Genomic DNA, 18269 nt, shown 5'->3' with positions numbered 1-18269 from the left:
CTGCCTGGGAAGCTGGAGCATCTCTGTGTTGTCCCCCCACCGACCCAGCGTCAGCGAACAAAAAAAGAAGCATATCGCCACAGCCTTATGTTGAGCGTTTGAGCAGACATGGGATGCAGGTGGGGAGGGATCGGTCATCCATCTCTGAGTTAGCTGACTGGGGCTTTTTTTTTTTTAATTCAAAACCACGTCCAACACTATGGCTAAGCAGTACGATGTGCTCTTCCGACTCCTGCTTCTCGGAGATTCTGCGGTCGGGAAAACATGTTTGCTATGCAGATTCACGGACAACGAGTTCCACCCGTCTCACATCTCCACCATCGGTAAGACTCCGCCGCCACCAGGAGTTATCTCTCCTGTTGGATTCATTAATCATCATTCCCATTCGCTTGCATGCATCTTTCTCGGCGTTTTCTGTTGATGCCACCAGCGCATCACCCTCTCTTTGTGGCCATTGAATTATTCCATCTAAATTCCACAGATTGGATTTGATGAGGAATTTAAACAGGCTGTTTTGTGATTTCATTAGAGCAGCGTGTTCACGTGGAAATAAGAGAGTGCTAACTATCAAATCAGCATGATTGCATTGGTTGGGGAAGCCCTGAGGGGGGAGATCCAAGACTTGGCAGCCATGCAGATGAGTTTACCAACTATCAGCACTTGGCACTGACAGTGCAACCGAGTGCCATATAAAATAATGAGCAAAGGCGTACTTTTATATTTGGGAATAGGCTGTGTTTGGCATCAGGCATCCACACTGGGCTCTTGGGACTCCCAGGGTCTGTTAGGTGGCCCCTGATCAAAATGAGGAATAGTTTTATTTGGGTATATTAGAAGAACTAGTACAAGGATGCCTATCTTGTTTAGAGCGTCATTAAAAAAAACAAACTCTTAAAAAACAAAGATCCTTAGTGTGATGTTTGTGAAAGAGATTTTTGAGGACCCAGTCTCAGTTTCTTCCTGCCAAATAATTATGGAACAAATATGACAAGAGCTGACGGACCGAAAATTAATCATCAACTATTTTGATGGCTTCAGCTTCCTCCATCAATCACAGTAAACTGGAAATATTTTGGTTTCTCAACAAAAAGCAATTTAAAGGCATCAGCTTGAGAGCTGGTAAATTATTGTGGGCATTCTTGACCATTTTCTTATTCATGAATTAGCAAGGGGGAAAAAAATCCAGCTCCTTCTTCTTTTAACTCCGAGTATATAGAGCAAACTGACAGTCTCTCCTCCCACCTTCGGTGATGGGACCCCTGAAGATGATTATTGACTCAGCAAAGCGGAACCATCCTCTTTACTCATAGTTATGGGCTGTGCAGTATATCTACCTCCATAGTTAGGATTCAGAGGGCAGAGCATGACAGTCACATTAACTTGCTTCACTTTGAGGTGAGGGAAATGAGGATGTACAGTAAACAGCGCTCCCAACCCCCCCCCCCCCCCCCCCCCCACGCTGCGGTGGCGTCTCTTATCTCTTCTTCTGTGGCAACTGGGCTGTCGTTTGCTCAGTTAATAGAGATATTTTCTTCCAGTAAGTGTCTACAGTCTTTGAGGTAGCAGCTACTTTCTGACGTTGCTTGCAGTTACTGGCCATAATACGGAGAAGACAAAACACAGACGTCCCTGTGGTTTGAGTGTGAAGTTAAAGTCGGGAAATGTTCCCTCTTGTTTGGGATGGACAGCTGACTTTCTATTGAAGAGATGGAGAATATGTTGTCTTAATAAGGTCAAGACAATAAATCATGATTTGCAGCTTGAAAAGAGCAGAAATGACAGCGACAATACAATTGCACAATTGATTGTTCATTTTCACATCATGTATTAACATTTGTTTAGGAAAACTGGTGTGTTTGCATGGAAGCTTTTGGTCAGTTCAAAGCCTTTATGGTTTTTGAGTGCTCAGTGAACTCCTGTAAATACCCTACAGCCACAGCATGAGGCTCAAACTCACAAGCCTCACCACTCTGAACTTTAAATGCTTTTGTTGTTTCACCTGCTCCAACCGGTAATGATATATGCTCACACGCTTACTAAGGCTGCGGCGTGCTATTTTAAGGCGTGCACCTACAGTGCTCTACAGGAAACGTCCTCCCTGTAGAGTCGTGTTTATATCGTACGTTGCAAAGCCTTTGTGATGTATTTTACAAGAAAGGTTCAGCCTGTCTGCGTGTAGTCATCTTTTGTTGCAGTGTGCCAAGTGTTCGCAACCACAGCTGGATGCTTAGAGTCCAGATATTTATATTGGATAGTTTTTGGCAGCAGATCGTGTCTATACGCCACACTGGGAGGTCTTTCACGGGCCGGCAATAATTCAAACACCTCTCCTCATACTAAACAAGCCCAACAAAGTCAAACAAAGAGAGAGAGCGCGAGATCAAGAGTGACCACCGTCAGTGCTCTCCTGCGGAGGATCAATAAATAATTTCCCAACCTCCATGGTGACAGAGGGATATAAATTCTCTCCCACGTCCCCCTCATGGGTAGCTCCATAATTCATCAGTTGCCGTTACAGTCCACTCGCTCAGTTTTGGCTCTTAATTATCTCAATAACTGCTGTGACCTCTTACCCAGAGAGGGTTGTGTTCACGTTTTTCTATAAACATTAGAGGATAAAAATGCTGATGAGCATCTTATTTAGCATCTCCTGCAGCCTTGCATAAGAATACACCCAAAAAAATTCATACACAAAGGGATCTCAACAAACAGTATGATGATGAATAGATGCAGATACAGCGTGTGGACACGCAAACATTACTGACCATCTCAAACGAAGAAAAACAAAATACACAAAAGGAATTGGACGGTGTTTGTTCCCTGTGCTATAATTGGGCATTTTGAGAATTGTATGCTTTAACGTGGCTCTCTCCTGTCCTTTAAATGCCTTTATGGCTTTCTGTGGCAGCTAAATGGGAAACCTTTACATTGACTTAGTAAATTGTCTTACAGGCTTTACAGCCGACATATATTCTAACCTTGTGGTTTGGCGCATTATTTCTGTAAGAATTTGAAGGACAGTCGGCGTTTGTATTCATTTCCCACACAAAGGAAAGAGTGTTGAAACCACAGAGCGAGACCTGCATTAAAAACAAGGTTTTTGCCTTTGATTTGATCCACCAAGGCTTTTTGACAATAAATGTTATACTCTAGATAACAATGAAGAGCACACCCAGCTATAGGATCAACAAAGGATATGACTTTATTCCCTGGTGACAACAATATCAATAACAATCAAACTAGTCCAAAAACACTGGAGCGGGAAATCTGATCTTACCTGCTCGACTAGCACACCCTCACTCATCCGGGTATCTCATTTTATTTCAACAGGTCACGCTGTTCCTGGGCCAGAGAGTGCACATTTCTCTGGCGAAGAGCAGTTGTGGAGATGATTTAGTGATGGTGTTCAGTCACACTGCTGAGTTTAATCCTCCTCACCATTACCTCAGCAGCCTCGCCACCGGACTCCTCGGAGCTCCCCGCTGTCACAACGGCCATAAAGCGCGAGCCCTGCCTTATATCATCGCTCAATAAGCAGCTGTCCTCATGGTGGTGATCCTGGAGGTGCCATGGTCACGGCCTGGTCATACACTCCGCCCGCTGCTGCTTGACAAGCTCATTAGTCTAAAGGGTGGCGGTGCATGGGTGCATCACAGCCACCACAGACCGTGTTGTCATAGCAGAGAGTTGTTCCTGGCTTCCTCAGGAGGTTATAGTTGTGGTCCTGTTTGTTTGTCTGTTAAGATAGCAGGATATCTCTAAAACTGCTTAACAGGGACGCCCTGGTGGCCCAAGGGTGAAGGCGCTGGCCGTGACTTTTGTCGGACTCACGATGGACTGTTCAAATTGATGCAGCAGAGCCACAGATGTTGTCTTTTTTATTCCACACATTCTTCTCCCTTGTCAAAACCTAGCGCCTACAGTGACCCACAATGCAACCCGACCATTGACGATTCGGGCAGAGATTCAGGTGTGTAATGCTAGTGGCAGCTAATGTAGCCTCGTGTAGCTAGATTCAAACAGAAGACGATGGGAGCGAGCTGCAGAGGTCTGATAGGCTCACAGACCTGATGTATAAATACTGTGTAACACTGGTCTGGTATTGAATACTCACTATGAGTAATTATGCATTTTAGTTTAATTTCATACGGTAGGCCCATACAAACTTTCATTGATCAGTACAGGTTGATGACAAAATGTTTGTCTCTTGTCCTGCTGTGCCCTAAAGACAACAGCTGCTGACAGTCGTTGGCTGTCCTGCGCTAACAATAACAGCCATGGATTCCCCGTTCCCCGCTGAATTTGTGTCAGTGCCAAAGCATCCATCCGCCCATCCATTAGTGCGCCTGTCACCATTACCTACAGCACACTGACACGTGTCACCAGCTAATCCGTCTTGCATAGTCGAACACAGTCATTTTGGTAATTAGTCAAGTCAATTTTGGGTGTGTACCCATTAGTTTTTACATGGCTTTCACGCTGCTGATTGTGAAATGCTGCCATGTTAAATTAACTGCTGTCTCTCCTCACACATTGTGCTTGTCTCCATTGTCACAGTTCCCCCTGAAGAGAAGGTGGAAATCCGTTGAATGAATTGTTTGTCCAAGCGGTACTTTGTGATTTAAGGATTGAACAGTTTTTTTTAAAGCTATAACAGCTGAATCATACTCAAAACGTGGCAATTTCCAGGGCAGTCGGATGTGAGGTATGAGGTTTGGTTTGCAGTAAAAGTACAAGTGAAATGTGTAGTCTCACAGACGGAATTCAGTTTTATTAAATAGACTTTACTTCACCAGAATAATCCACTCAATATCGGGGGCAGACTGCCACATCAGATAGTGGCATCATAATGCTGAAATCTGCTCTTGAATGCAACTTTCTTTGGCAGCAGAGCGCATGCATGCCCCTCTAAACTGTCCTGTAGCAGTAACATCCAGGACTTTCCACCCAACTTCTCATGCAGCAAGTGGCGCCTCTGCTGTGCCGACAGAAACACCCAGAACAATCTGAATATCATACATTTCTTATACTTTCACAACAGCCTCGGCCCGTCGGGTCATTTGTTGTTTGCTCTATGGTTTGCACTGTGGGAGAGCACCTGCTTCCATAAAACAGTCTCATTTTCGCTCGGCTGCAGGGCGATCAGACGGGCGCCCATACAATTTATTTGTTTGACAGCAGGAAGCAGACGGTGAGGGGTTGAATCAGGTTTTTGTTTTTTAATAAATGAAGATTTGAAATGAAAATACATTTACCAATGTTTGAGAGACCTGATATATTTCTCATATGCCTGTGTTGTCATCTTCATTAGGTTTCCAGATTTCCGTAGACTCCCACTGTGCAGCCAGAGAGTCCATTAGTCCATATCTGCATTTCATATTTAAACCACTGCTGTTTGCACGGATGACTTCTGACTGGAGCTTAATGCAGTGCTAATACAGCTGGACAATGACGCAGGGAGACGGCCTCTTTTTCATTATCTCCTCTCTCTTCTCAAGCCTCAGGCGAGGCAGGCCACTGATTGTTATGCTGACCTTTCACTTAGTCCTGGTCTAAATGCTGTCTAGTCGCCTCACAACTTAAACGAGGCCTCATACTGTCGAGCCAGCGAGCTCCGGCCTCCGCGGAGCCTTCACTTGACTCTAGCTTCTTCTCAGCAATGCACTTAAGATCCGGCCGGCCTGTCCAGCTATAGTACATCTGTCAGCTGTTTCTTTATGTCAGTGTCTTGGAATACAAACCTCGGCAGAAGTGCAGCCATAAAAACCACAAACGGCAGTTCTCCCCGTGATGTGAATCAATTGGTCTCAGTAGCTCTCCCTCTGAGCGTGATGCTGGCTGTGACACATGGGCGTTGAGTGTCAGGTTAATTGGGATGACTGTTAATTGATTTCTCAGGGATTAGCGTGGTCTATAGAAGCCTGTGGGTTTGCTTTTTATCCACTTGAACGCATAAGTCCGAGGAGACAGTCGTGGAGAGTAATTAAAGAGTTGAATGAATATTCTTTTAAATACTCAGAAAATTACGTATTAGTTTGGTTAAGTGTCTCTCTCTTAGGGAGATGGGGTTGTGCTGGAGGGATTTTGAGTCTGAATAGTAGTGATACGATGTACATTTCTGGGGAAGTAATCAATACATTCATTTCATTTTCATTTTGTTGTAGAAACATTTTAAAAAGTACCAAGATATTAATTATCAGCAAACTCTCTATTCTGGCCTTCAAAAATGAACATAGGGTGAGTCTTGAAAGAAATAAAAAAAAAAAAACGGCCCTGTCTGTGAACAATATCACACTCAGCCGTCTGAAATAGATCCGAGATCACTGAAGCATGTGTGACCCCTCCCCGCCTCAGCCCTGCTTCTTTTCTCTCATCTCTTCCTCTGTGGTGTTATGCAGTGCTCAGCTATCGCTTTGCCCTTCTCGCTTATTTCACCTCCCATGTGATCGATGCGGAGAACTGAACTAAACGAGGACTCGCTGGATCATTAGCCCAATCCTCTGACAGGCTGATTATACAGGGATGGTGTGGCTCTCGTCGTGGTGATGCCCTCCGTGATGTTACACAGCTGCAGCAGATATACATGTGTATTTCACTCTGTCTGTAAAAGACACGCCAGGTTCATTGAATTCAGTCACTTCCTGGGTGGAAACGCCTCTGAGAGCATTCAGTAACATTTAGCCTGAGCGCAGCACTCATGTTTGGAGAAACATCAAATACATTCAGAGCTCCTCTGTCAATATAATATTATATTTCCTAACCCTACCTTTTCTCTCTTACAGGAGTCGACTTCAAAATGAAGACGCTAGTAATAGATGGTATCAAAGTGCGGATACAGATATGGTAAGGTAGTAACATGGGGCACCATGTTGGAAGGCCTCGTGCACGAGATGGACAAAATTTAGTTATTGGATATTACACGACAGTAGTTCTGATAGAGGGCATATTATTCATTTGCAAATGTATAATAAATATATTTATTTAGGTATTTGGTCGTGAACCAAAACACTGGACACATTTAAAATTTGACCTGATGGTGGCGCTAGATGAAAAGTCAGGGGGTCACCAGACTTTATTTCTGTAGCATATTTCACAGAAAACAATACAATAGTTGTCGAGATATTTCAGTCTGGACCAAACACAGAACAAACTGGGAATAACATCCCTAAAGCCTCGTTGCCAGTGTGGCTGAAATACCCACTATAGCTTCAAACAACACGGAAAAGTTTACATTTTAGAGACGCACGCTGTCTATAAATTCCTGGCTACTGCCCTGGTCGTGTTGTCATATTATAATCTCACACATGTATCTGTGTATTTTCTTGTCTTTCCAGGGACACTGCAGGCCAAGAAAGATACCAGACCATCACTAAGCAGTACTACAGACGAGCACAGGTAGCTGACCTCAAGTCTCCTCCACTGACTCTGCTGCGGCACGTGATTTTCCACACATTAGTGTAATATTATTGCCACAGAGTAGCATAACAAATTAAAATTAGACATTTCATTTGTTGCAGCTACGAGAATAATTCACGCCTCATCTTTAGCACCACTTCAGGTACTTTGTCGAACCATTGTACTTTTAAAGGGATCTCTCGTTGATTACAGTTGCTGCATCGAGCAGCTTTAAAACAATGTAACATTGTAAAATGATTCGATCTCACACCCGTGGTATTGTAAGTGTGCTGCTTCTCATATTAAAAAGAACACAGGTCCCTTTCACCCCTCAAGTAGCCCTCCACACACCACCACCACCACCACCCACCTCACATTGTTGTGTGTGTATTTTGCCTTTGCTTTGGGCTGCTAAAGAGGTTAAACTGGCTGAAATTGAATTGTCCATTTACCAGAAACTGGCAATGAAATTGGAAGAAAATTAACCTGTTCCTGTTTTGTGCCTCTAAAGCCAGCCAGTGGCTTACAACGTCAAATGAACTGTTGGCAGAGGCTGCCGACTTTCTAAGTGGTGGCCTGGTTTGTTTACAGAAATCATATTAATTTCCAAATGTAGCTTCCAAATGTATTGATTTTAAACGGCTGCTTTTAAGGATCAAGAAATCGAGCCCGTTGTTTTCTAAAGTGCTTTAAAATGCACTGGTTCTCATCTGTTTCTTCTGCTTTCAATCTTTGGACTTCTCTCCTCAGGGAATTTTCCTGGTGTATGATATCACGAGTGAGCGATCCTTCCAACACATCATGAAGTGGGCCAGTGACGTGGATGAGGTGAGTCACAGAGACTGCAGATCTGAGATCAACAGGGATTATTTTCCGCATTGTAGAAAGGGCAACACTGACACAACTACTTACTGTGCAGAGGCCCCAGGTTGACAAAGAACAGATGTCAGACATGGTGTGATAAAAACCAAATGCCTTGGCCTGACGGAGACTGCTCTGCTGTGTTTATTATGTTCCATCTTCATTTTCAAATACCTGTCATCATATTTTTAAATGTGTGGCCATAAATATTGGATAGGAGAACATTTTTTTCTCTTGCTATCAGCTTCGAGTCTTCATGAAGCAGTCTCGTCTGCCCTGCTTCCCCCTGTCATTCCCCTGATGATTTTATTCTATTAATTTACCCATTATGGACCTAATTTCCTCTATGGGTCTGTCTGAATATATACTCTATTGATCTTGGCACGCTTCCCGCTAACTTTTAATCTCAGTCTCATTTCCTGAGCGCTGCCGCTCCTGTGTATTCTACCCTCTGCGCTCTCTTGACATTTGAAAGCTTTCTCTTGCTCCCCATCGCTTTAATTTTGTTTTTTATTCCTCTTCCTTATCTGTACGTGTCCCTGGTTTCCTTTATATTCACATGGCAAATCCCTTGCAGTACGCTCCTGACAAGGTCCAGAAGATCCTCGTAGGGAACAAGTCAGATGATGTGGACAAGAGGCAGGTGGCCACAGAGCAAGGTATCAAGGTGGGTCAGTCACCGGCTCTGTGTTGTGACTATTTCACAATGGATTATAAGACCTGAAGGACTCTTCTGGCCTGGGTTAAAAAATGATGTTCTAAAACGCATTATTATGATCCTGTGTCCTGCTCTAGTTCACCATCGACTTAATTTAAGTTCTTGTAGAAGCTTCAGGTCTTCAAACCCCTCGACTAGTTCACCAAAAGCTTGTAGCCGTTACGTTCAGTTTGGGTTCTGTAAGAAATTAGGCTCAGAGTTCAATAAAAAACTTATTTGTCTTGCAGCTGGTTTCAATTTTGGAGAAATACTCTTATTCTCTTTATTTCATATTTGTTAAATGATACCACTTTCTTGTCTGCATTAAGTATGGAGCTGAAGCCTGGAGGCAGTCAGCTTCTTGGTTTGGGTTCTGGTAGAAACTTTGGCTCCAAGTTGGCCAGAAGGTGGGACCCTTTGGGCTTTGGGTACTAGTAAATGTCTTTGTACTTTCAGTTAGGCATGAGTGTCTGGTGGTCCATAAACAAGGTTTAAAGGCCCTGACACGCCAAGCGGACCTCAGACAGAGACTGACTAATACTTCACCTCTTGTTGCCTCTTGACTGCCTCACATTTTCCATTAAAAGCTGCACTTGAACGCATGACTACGTCCAACAGCGAGCACACCACACTGCACCTGTGTGAAAAGGAAATAACTAGTCAGTTGTCTGTGCTCCTAATTCAAAAAGAAAAGAGGAAGAAAACTGCAGTATTTTTTCAGCAAAATAAAACGTGTCTCTGTCATCTGTCTTGCAGCTGGCTAAGGCTTATGGAATGGACTTCTTTGAGACAAGTGCCTTCACCAACCATAATATAACAGAGGTGAGGTGATCGGGATAGCCACGGCACAAAAGGACCATGTACAGAATAGTAACACAATCAAAGCAATGCATGAAGTCATGATCATATAATGGGAGGAAATGACTTGATAAATGACGATGCATCTGATCTCTCTCGTCTTGTTCTCATCCTGTGGCTGTGTTTCCCTCCAAGACTTTCACACGATTGGCTGAACAGGTGCTGGCGGCCAATAAAAAGGACCTGGATCTCCTCCGGATGTCCATTAATGACGAGATTAATCTTGCTGCTCTGGAGGAAGAGGAGGGACTCTGTGACAGTGCAGCGGGCGACCAAGGCAAAGGCTGCTGGTGTTAAAGAAATCATTCAAGCTACATATATTTTCACCAGACACTTTGCACACTCTGAGAAAAATGTGTCTTTTGTTGTTGATATAAAGAGGAACACTGAGTTGCAATTTGGAAACCAGCTACGTCCCTCTGTTTCACGAAGCAACGCCAAAAATGCTAATGATCCATTTGAGAAAAGCTTGGAGGACAAAGATGAAAACATTTAGTCACAATGTGCCAAGTGTGTGGTGAATTAACCAACTGAAGGTCCAAATGTCAAGGTTTCCCTCAGCGGGACAGAATGTTCATTGTCTAAAGCACTAATTCAGTTCAGTGTGTCTTTGATGTAACCAAATGCAGCCCCTGTCCACTACAAATCCTGCAATTGACATACAGCTGAAAAGTCTAAACACAAAACTTCCAGGAGAGCTGGAAGTGAAGATTTTATCATCTTTTCTTACAGATTTTTGTACAGTGTCCTGATGTAGAGGATAGGGAACGACTTGGAATTGTCCACCACTGACTTGAAACTTCTCACAATGTTGTATTTCACATTATTTTTTCCGAGCGCTGTCTCTTATATTGATCTTTGGGCTGGGTGCCTTGCAAATCAGCAATGTGATTGCTTATGTTTGGCCTTCATCCATTCAGTGTTTTCCTTTTATGTGGGTAATATTAGCACTCCTGTACCCATAGCCTTTTTTACCATTGAATGCATTAGATGTAGTGTAAGAATTCTGCCACAAGAGGGTGCTACATGCATTGCAAAAACAGCACACACACAATGGTGAGGTGAGAGGTGTTCAGTGTTGAGTTAAGCTAGCTTTTTTTTTTTTATGTGTTTTCGGTTGTAATTGCACTCGCAATGACTGCCTTTAATGTGATGAAATGATTCTAAATATATGCAGCCATTTTGTTATCTTCTTTTGTCATTTTCATGCAAATGCATCCATGTAAGACCACACAAACACTGACCATTTGCAGTCAAGTACAGCAGTAGAAGTCGTTAATTGAGGGAAACATCAAGGGCGAAATGATTCAATTTCCCTGTAGCAAAACTGAAGATATTTTTCATTTAATAGCCTTTGTTTATAACGGAAAATATCCTATAGCACAGACGATTTGATAACCGCCCATTGCATTGTACATACCAGGTTTTTCAAAGCATTGTAGATTGGTAGAATCATGAGGATACTCCATTGATTTAATGTATTACCATTAGAGGGCTGTATAAAAAAGTCCACAGTGATATTCTAGATGGTCTGAAATATTCCCCTCTGTGACGATAATAATGTCTTGGTCATTCTGTCATTTCCTCACTGTTTTGTACAGAGTCCAGTCGAGATGCCCCCCCCCCCCCCCCCGCCGCCCCTCAGACTTAATAAGGGAGACAAGCGAGAGTTTTGCATGCGATCCACTTCTTTCCTTTCTTTTATTGCAACTTCAATGAAGTTAATAATCACCTGACACACAAGTATAGCATTTGAGCATTTGACCAGAGTTGCCTGTTGTAGACTTAAACAGAATCATTTGACAAACTTTGGCTACATTCTTTTGCAACTTAGTAAAACGAAATGCTACTCGAAACAATTGTTAACCTGTGCACCGTGTGAAATGGCGGTATGTTGTATTGAATGATGTTCTGGACTAAGCTCTAGATACGCGATGTATCTGTGTTGTTTTCAAGAACAATTTTTCTTTCTTTCTTTTAGACTACTTCAACTTGTATTTGTGGAAATATATTACATGCAACATGTAAAATGCAACATGTTATTCTTGGAGAAAAGATGTCAGATGTTTATGAGTAAATACTTGCAGATATATGAGTCAGTGTCTTCTTGGTTCAATGTTGAGACCCTGTAACTCCATTAATATGAGACAGAGCTACGCTATGTGGGAGTAATTTGGCATTTGTCCCCTAAAGAGGGGGCACGAAGTGGTGAGTGGCAACATGTTACTCTTTGTTCAGTGTAATAAATTGTATGTAGAGGTGGGAAACCAAATAGTGGAGAAAAAACATGGCTGAAATCAATATCTGGATATTAATATGAATCATTTTACAACACTGATATACAGCAGAGGTGGGCAAGGTGGAGGAAAGGTAAGGTGATGTTCACAATAATCTTACATCATAGTAACAGTAAAATAGGTCATTCAATTGATGAATGTTTTATGTAAAATCACCAGATGGGAGTGTTAATCCAACACTGTCATAAAATAGTCTTTCACATGACCTAAGTGTCATAGCAGATAGTAACTGACAACTCTGGAAAAAGCTAGTAAGTGGACCACAAGTGAATTCTTTGGTTTGTTTTTTTCTTTTTGGTCAAACTACTGTTTCCAGGGTCAATAACAAACTTTAACTGTCAGTATAATGAACACTTTATTGAAAGGAGATCTGTCAGCCATATACACACATGTATAAAAACAATACTCACACACACACACACACACACACACACACACACACACTGACATCTTCTCCGGGGTTAAGCACAGCAGGCCACAGTTACATTGGATTACTAAATTGATCTCTTAGTTACAGATACCCGGGCAGTGTCGATTGATCAAGCTTGTTCAATAGAGAGTATGTGACCTCCCTCATGAGCAATCGAGCCATCGTTGTAGCCCATTCTTCACAAGGGGGTGGACCCTTTTTTCCCTTCAATGTCTCAGTAATATCTGCTCAAAATAATACATTTCCTATCAAAGGAGGAGAGTCCTCAAGTTTCCATTTATATAATTATTGTGGTGTCTGATGCCATCTGCATTAGTTTCAGTTGGATAAGCCTATTGCTCATTTCTTTGCACACTGTGTTGATGTCACTCAAGCATGATTCAGCAGACATGTCCATGGCCAGGTCTCTTGTCCGTTGTTTTTCTTACCTTAATCAAAGAGTCACATAATTGTTCCGGTACTAAGTGACAGATCTTTTGACCAATGACCCTGCGTGACAGTGATCTTGTCAGCAATTCAACATATTTTTTATTGTCTCAAAGTGTTCATCATCATATCACCCAACCCTAACGATAAACATATGTATGCCAAAGCTGTGTTTCTCTGGTATACATTACAGTATTCTGGACAAAAGTTCTTGTACTGACAGAACAGGGCTTTTCAGAAACATTTATGTTACTTCCTAATTGGACCACTAGATGACAGATTCACCCCATTATCTTGTTATACTCCTCAGTCCAACAGAGCCTGCTTTTAGAGGACAGGGCACTTAAAATGTGTCATGGTGCAAAACTGATTTTATAGTGTTACATAGGAGATATTTACAACAATAAACAGAACCACTAGTTACCACATAATCCTGTAATTGCCATCTGGCGGTCACTTTTACTAAAATAACCTTAAATAGCCTGATATCGACTTTATTCCTAAACCCCTTTAAAGCCTGGCAGTTTTAGTACACTACACTTTAATTTAGTGCACGCAGAAAAAAATTGTAGTACTCTAAATTTATAATTAGTCGTCAGTGATGGGGTTTTCTCACTAAGAATTACAGCGGGAAAAAAGCTGCAAAGCTTTTGTTCCTCACCTCATCCGAGTTGTTAATGTTGTGAACTCATTAAAGCTCTTCTGGTGAAATTAGCATAATGATGAATATGCATGTGGAACTGTTGTCTGGTTGACAGATATGACAGCTCAGTATCTATCACAAGGCTGAGTGACACACGGACACACGTACAGAATAACAAGTCAAGTTGCACACTGACACATAGCGCCCACACACACACGTACTACACACACACACACACACACACACACACACACACTGTATATGTACACAAAGTGGGAGTTCAGTGTTGCTGTTGTGAGCATCATCATCATCATTTTCTGCAATACAATCCACTACCACATTACTCCAGGTCTTGCAGCTGTCTGACATTCGGCCATATGGTGTGTGTGTGTGTGTGTGAGTGTAAATGAATGTTTGGGAGTTGGGGTGATAGAACTGTATCTGTGCGTGGGCAAGTGAGAGAGAAGGAGAGAGATTGTTAACCTGTGCACCATGTGCTAAGATTCATTTGTTAGCTAGTTAGCAACAGCATGGGACGCTGGTTATGACACACCCACTTTTCAATATTCAAATCGACATTATGTCCCGCCTGCCTGTCACTGTGTCACTCAGAAGTACGTCACAATACGGAAGCTATTTACCCTCGAAATGCCATTTCATCTCGACTTTAAGACTGAGGTTACTTTAACATAATAAACTAAATTCTCTGCTGACTAAAAAACATCTATGCTATTTGGCCCTCCCTGTCCTGCTATTGTTGGACCAGTCATGGCCACTCAACTGGCCCCGTCTGTTGAGTTGGTGACGTTAAGCCCGCAAAGGTCTTAGGCTTGTGGGAAATGCCGTCCATTAAAGGCCACTAAATTATTCTTGTTTTTAGAGAATATATCTATATCCTCTGTTGACGCTTCTAACAGCTACATTTAAAGCGCCATAACACATTCCAGACAGATGGAGCAACACTAGCACTCATTTGGAGTCATGTTTCAAACCACCTGACATCCAATTCCTGCTTTCCTTTTAGCTTTTGGTGTCCATAAACCCTGCAGACAAACATCTGAGTCGTCACCTGCTAGACGTTCATCTTTCGTCATTAGCAAGTTGCTAATATTGTCTGCTGATTGCTGTTGGACAGGTAGTGTACAGTCAGTTTATCTGTGGGTTTCTTTGTTGAAAATAACCTCCTGCTACAGGATGAGATGAGAAATGTACAGGCCAAAACGATAAGTTAAAAGAGGTAAAAAGGCTACGTAGCTGCAGAGATTGATTGTTTCAAATTACACATAGTCTTTTAATTAAGTGTTAATATGAAAATGTCGATTGGTGCAGCTTTAAAGATCACAATAAGTCAGTTTCTTCTGTCTTCGTAAGGTTGTTGTCTTGGCTTCATGAATGTTTTCCAGTGATCATGATTACCGCAGTCGTTTGACATTTTGAAAATAATTACAATTTGCAATTTTCTCTTGATCATGAAATAATTGTTTTGTGATGAGGAATAATCCTGCCAAAATAACAACGTTATTTGTGATCACGAGAAAAAAAAACATGAGAAATTATCACACACTGGTCCGTAATAGTTTGCCGAATATGTAGTCTATGATCGAGTTGTTCAGTGCCCAATTTAACAAAAATATGAACCTCATCAAATGAATTTTATTGAGATGACCACGTAGTACATTTAGAGTCACAATCAGCACTATCAAGTGTTCACAGCCACTATGAGCCCATGAGATGACGCCTTCATGCTAAGACCACCAGAGGGCCTCTCTACTCACCCTTATCCTGAAATACCTGCCCGGCAGCTTTAATTAACTGCTGTAGCACCCTGCCAAGCCAGACCCAGACACCCCCCCTCTCTGCTCTGCACTTCCCAGTATCCTCACCAATGCCTCCCTTCCAAATGGAGCTGTAGCTTTATGGTCACAGCGTGCCAGAAAATCAGAGGAGAAAATAGACTCTAAATCACACATTCTGATGTAGCAGTGTAGGTGGAAGGTTTCTTGTACAGCCAGATCTAACATTGAATCATTTTGTCCTCCATCTTCCCATACCACCTGTGGTTGCACTGTGCTTTTTAAAGCAACCTGCGTTCTTGAGAACCACCTCCATCTATGCTCTTTAACAATATCTAAAAACTGTGGAGTGGGAAGGGGTAGTCTGCTGCAGAAACATCTCCAAAAAACAACAACAACAGCAACAGAGAAAAGCTGCCTGACTTTGGTATTGTCATCAGCGCTTTAGTGTCATTTTGCAGTTCCTGTTCAGTGCTTTGACTTAGAGAAAAGAGTATGTGATTAAGAGATGATGGGAAACATGAGATGAGAGATATAATGATGATGGTATAAATGATGGCTATTGTTTCAAGTATTTAACTCAAACTGCATAGTTTTGTTTCACGATTTGACACAAAAAGCAACTTTTAGCAATTTGATTCTTTTAAACCTGCAACTGATCAAATGACTATGTGTAAGGAGATAAATCATCACCTGATACTGCGGTCCTTCTCAGCTTTGCAGAGCATTTAAGCATCTTTCAGCTCATTGTTTTATTTTTCTGGCACCCGCAAACGCCACTGTTTTGGTTCACTCTCAAAGATTTTATCATCCTTGTTTCCAGACACAAAGCTCTGATAAATCCACTGCACCCTGCCTGTCCAGCAGCAAACAGACAAAGTCAGACAAAGTTAGTGACAAAGCTCGTGAACATAGTTGAGCATCTATAGCTAAAGAGCCAGATATTTTCCTCAGGAGTTGGTGGAGACCAAAACAGAGACAGAAGAGTGACTGTTGGAATTACAATCATCAGGTGGATAGAAGCACAACTCCTATATTTATATATGCGTATCAACTTTATAAGGTGATAATGTGTCAGTGTTGTGTTTACAGTTTGTTCCTCTGCACACACGCGCCAAAAAAAATATCAATCAATATTGCTTTAAACATCAATCACATGGAACCATTTTACCACTGCAGCCCAAAATAACTCTTTGCCGCTTGATGTCGATAACAGAACAACTAGCAAACACTTTCTTTTTCCAGGGTTCATCTATATTACTTCTACCCAAATGCACTTCAATCTAGAGAAATCTGAGCGTGAGACTTCCAAACTACTTGGAATTAGGGGCTTCCAAGGAGCACTTGAAAGCAACATAAAGCTAGTGCAATTCAAATAAGTCAGTCCTCCCATCCTCCCACCTTCGTATACACAAGACACACACCTGATTGCACTGATTGCATCACATGCATCAACAGGTAACATTTCAGTTTTCATATGGCGTTCTGAGTGTGTGGATTTCATGCTCTAAAAGAAAGAAACTGAGTTCCAACATAAACAAGTCCTTAAAATATCTCATCAGTGTTTTAAAGGGATCAAATGACTGTGTAATGCTAAAGGTGCCACTCATGCTTCCTGCCCAGTACCTTACAGCAGACAAAGTCATCGGCTAGCTGGTCAAGATAGTGAAGCTTTGGTGGAGACTAACTATCTGTTAACGCAGGTCTAATGTGCTCCAGAAACACCTACAATTCCACCATAAGTGCGCAAGTTCTGTCTGCTAACGAGGAACATGTCATGTGATTAAAGCTCCGGAGCAGCTACTAAATTGACTTGCGCTGAGATTGTTTTGACGAAAGCAACCATGTTTGCGTGACTCAAGCGTGCATTTTACAGCCTGTGGTTCACAACTATTTTTAATCACAAGGAAGACACAGCGCTTGTCGGAAGCATGGTGAAATGTGTTTTTGTTGGTGAATCACTGCACCAGCATCTTGTCTCACAGATCAAGCTTTAATCCTGCCTCCTTCCTTTCAATCGCGTTAGAAACACTGAGCATGTGAGTGTTCTTGCATTTGAATGCTGTATGTATGGGGGGTGGGGGTGGGGGGGGGGGGGGGTTTCTGTTTGTGAATTAATCACACTTCCTTTCTACTTGTGCTATCATCACAGAAGCTGGAGCTGGGCCCAAGCAGCAGGGGGTGAATATACACTGAATGCAGGCGCACATACGTAGACACAGACATGCAAGAGATTGGTGGGGCTTCACAGCATCTGAGGTGGATGGTACCTTCTCCTTTCAAATATCTATTTCTTTCAACCTCGGCCCCCAAATCCTGTCAGAGCGTGTCCGTATCCTGGCCAACCATTGGCTCGCCTCTTCCCACGACCCCCCCCCCCCCCCACCCCCACCCCTCCCCATGTGAAGTTGGAAGTCAAACACATAACAACTCCAATGTTTCCTCAGGACAACCAGCGTTATTTCTGGTGAAGAAATGTTCAGTGTGTGTTTGAGTGCACGTGTGGCGGGGGCGGTTGGTGCGATTGAGAGGCGGCGGAGGAGGAGTGTGTGTACATATACATATTTAGGTGTGTTTGTACGTGCCCCTATGTGCGTGCTTGAACGGGGTCCAAATCCACGGCACTTGTTCTTCTGCAGGGTGCTGTGATGTCATCCTCCCACCTCTCCACTGTGTTTTCACACCAGCGTGAGTCACATCGCTCCAGCTCTCTTTGTGGGGAGGTGTGTGTGTGTGTGTGTGTGTGTGTGTGTGTGTGTGTGTGTGTGCATGCAGTGCCAAATGGGAGGTATTTTGAACTTGAATTCTGTCTATGCCTCTGCCTTTTCAAACATATCTTAAAAGAGTTCTCTGTAAGTTCCAGTACTGT

General features: G+C 42.6%; 1 protein-coding gene across 1 annotated transcript; it reads left to right on the top strand.

The window, feature by feature from the left end:
• The first annotated feature begins 199 nt into the window (after positions 1–199).
• rab15 (RAB15, member RAS oncogene family) lies at positions 200–10108 on the top strand. The gene is made up of 7 exons (XM_070926205.1): positions 200–323; positions 6783–6843; positions 7335–7395; positions 8146–8223; positions 8834–8923; positions 9710–9775; positions 9947–10108. The coding sequence occupies exons 1-7, from the start codon at positions 200–202 to the stop codon at positions 10106–10108; spliced, it is 642 nt and encodes a 213-aa protein (XP_070782306.1).
• The last annotated feature ends 8161 nt before the right edge of the window (positions 10109–18269 follow it).

Source organism: Enoplosus armatus, chromosome 19 (genome assembly GCF_043641665.1).
Source record: "Enoplosus armatus isolate fEnoArm2 chromosome 19, fEnoArm2.hap1, whole genome shotgun sequence".
Lineage (NCBI taxonomy): Eukaryota > Metazoa > Chordata > Actinopteri > Centrarchiformes > Enoplosidae > Enoplosus > Enoplosus armatus.
Note: the sequence above shows the minus strand (reverse complement) of the source record. Positions and strands in the feature narration are given on the sequence as shown.

Bases quoted from the DNA above. Each gene is read 5' to 3' on its own strand.
- rab15 (XM_070926205.1), top strand. From the start codon at position 200: ATGGCTAAGCAGTACGATGTGCTCTTCCGACTCCTGCTTCTCGGAGAT. The intron at 8,224-8,833 runs GTGAGTCACAGA...AATCCCTTGCAG, and splicing joins GGGCCAGTGACGTGGATGAG to TACGCTCCTGACAAGGTCCA. The intron at 8,924-9,709 runs GTGGGTCAGTCA...TCTGTCTTGCAG, and splicing joins CCACAGAGCAAGGTATCAAG to CTGGCTAAGGCTTATGGAAT.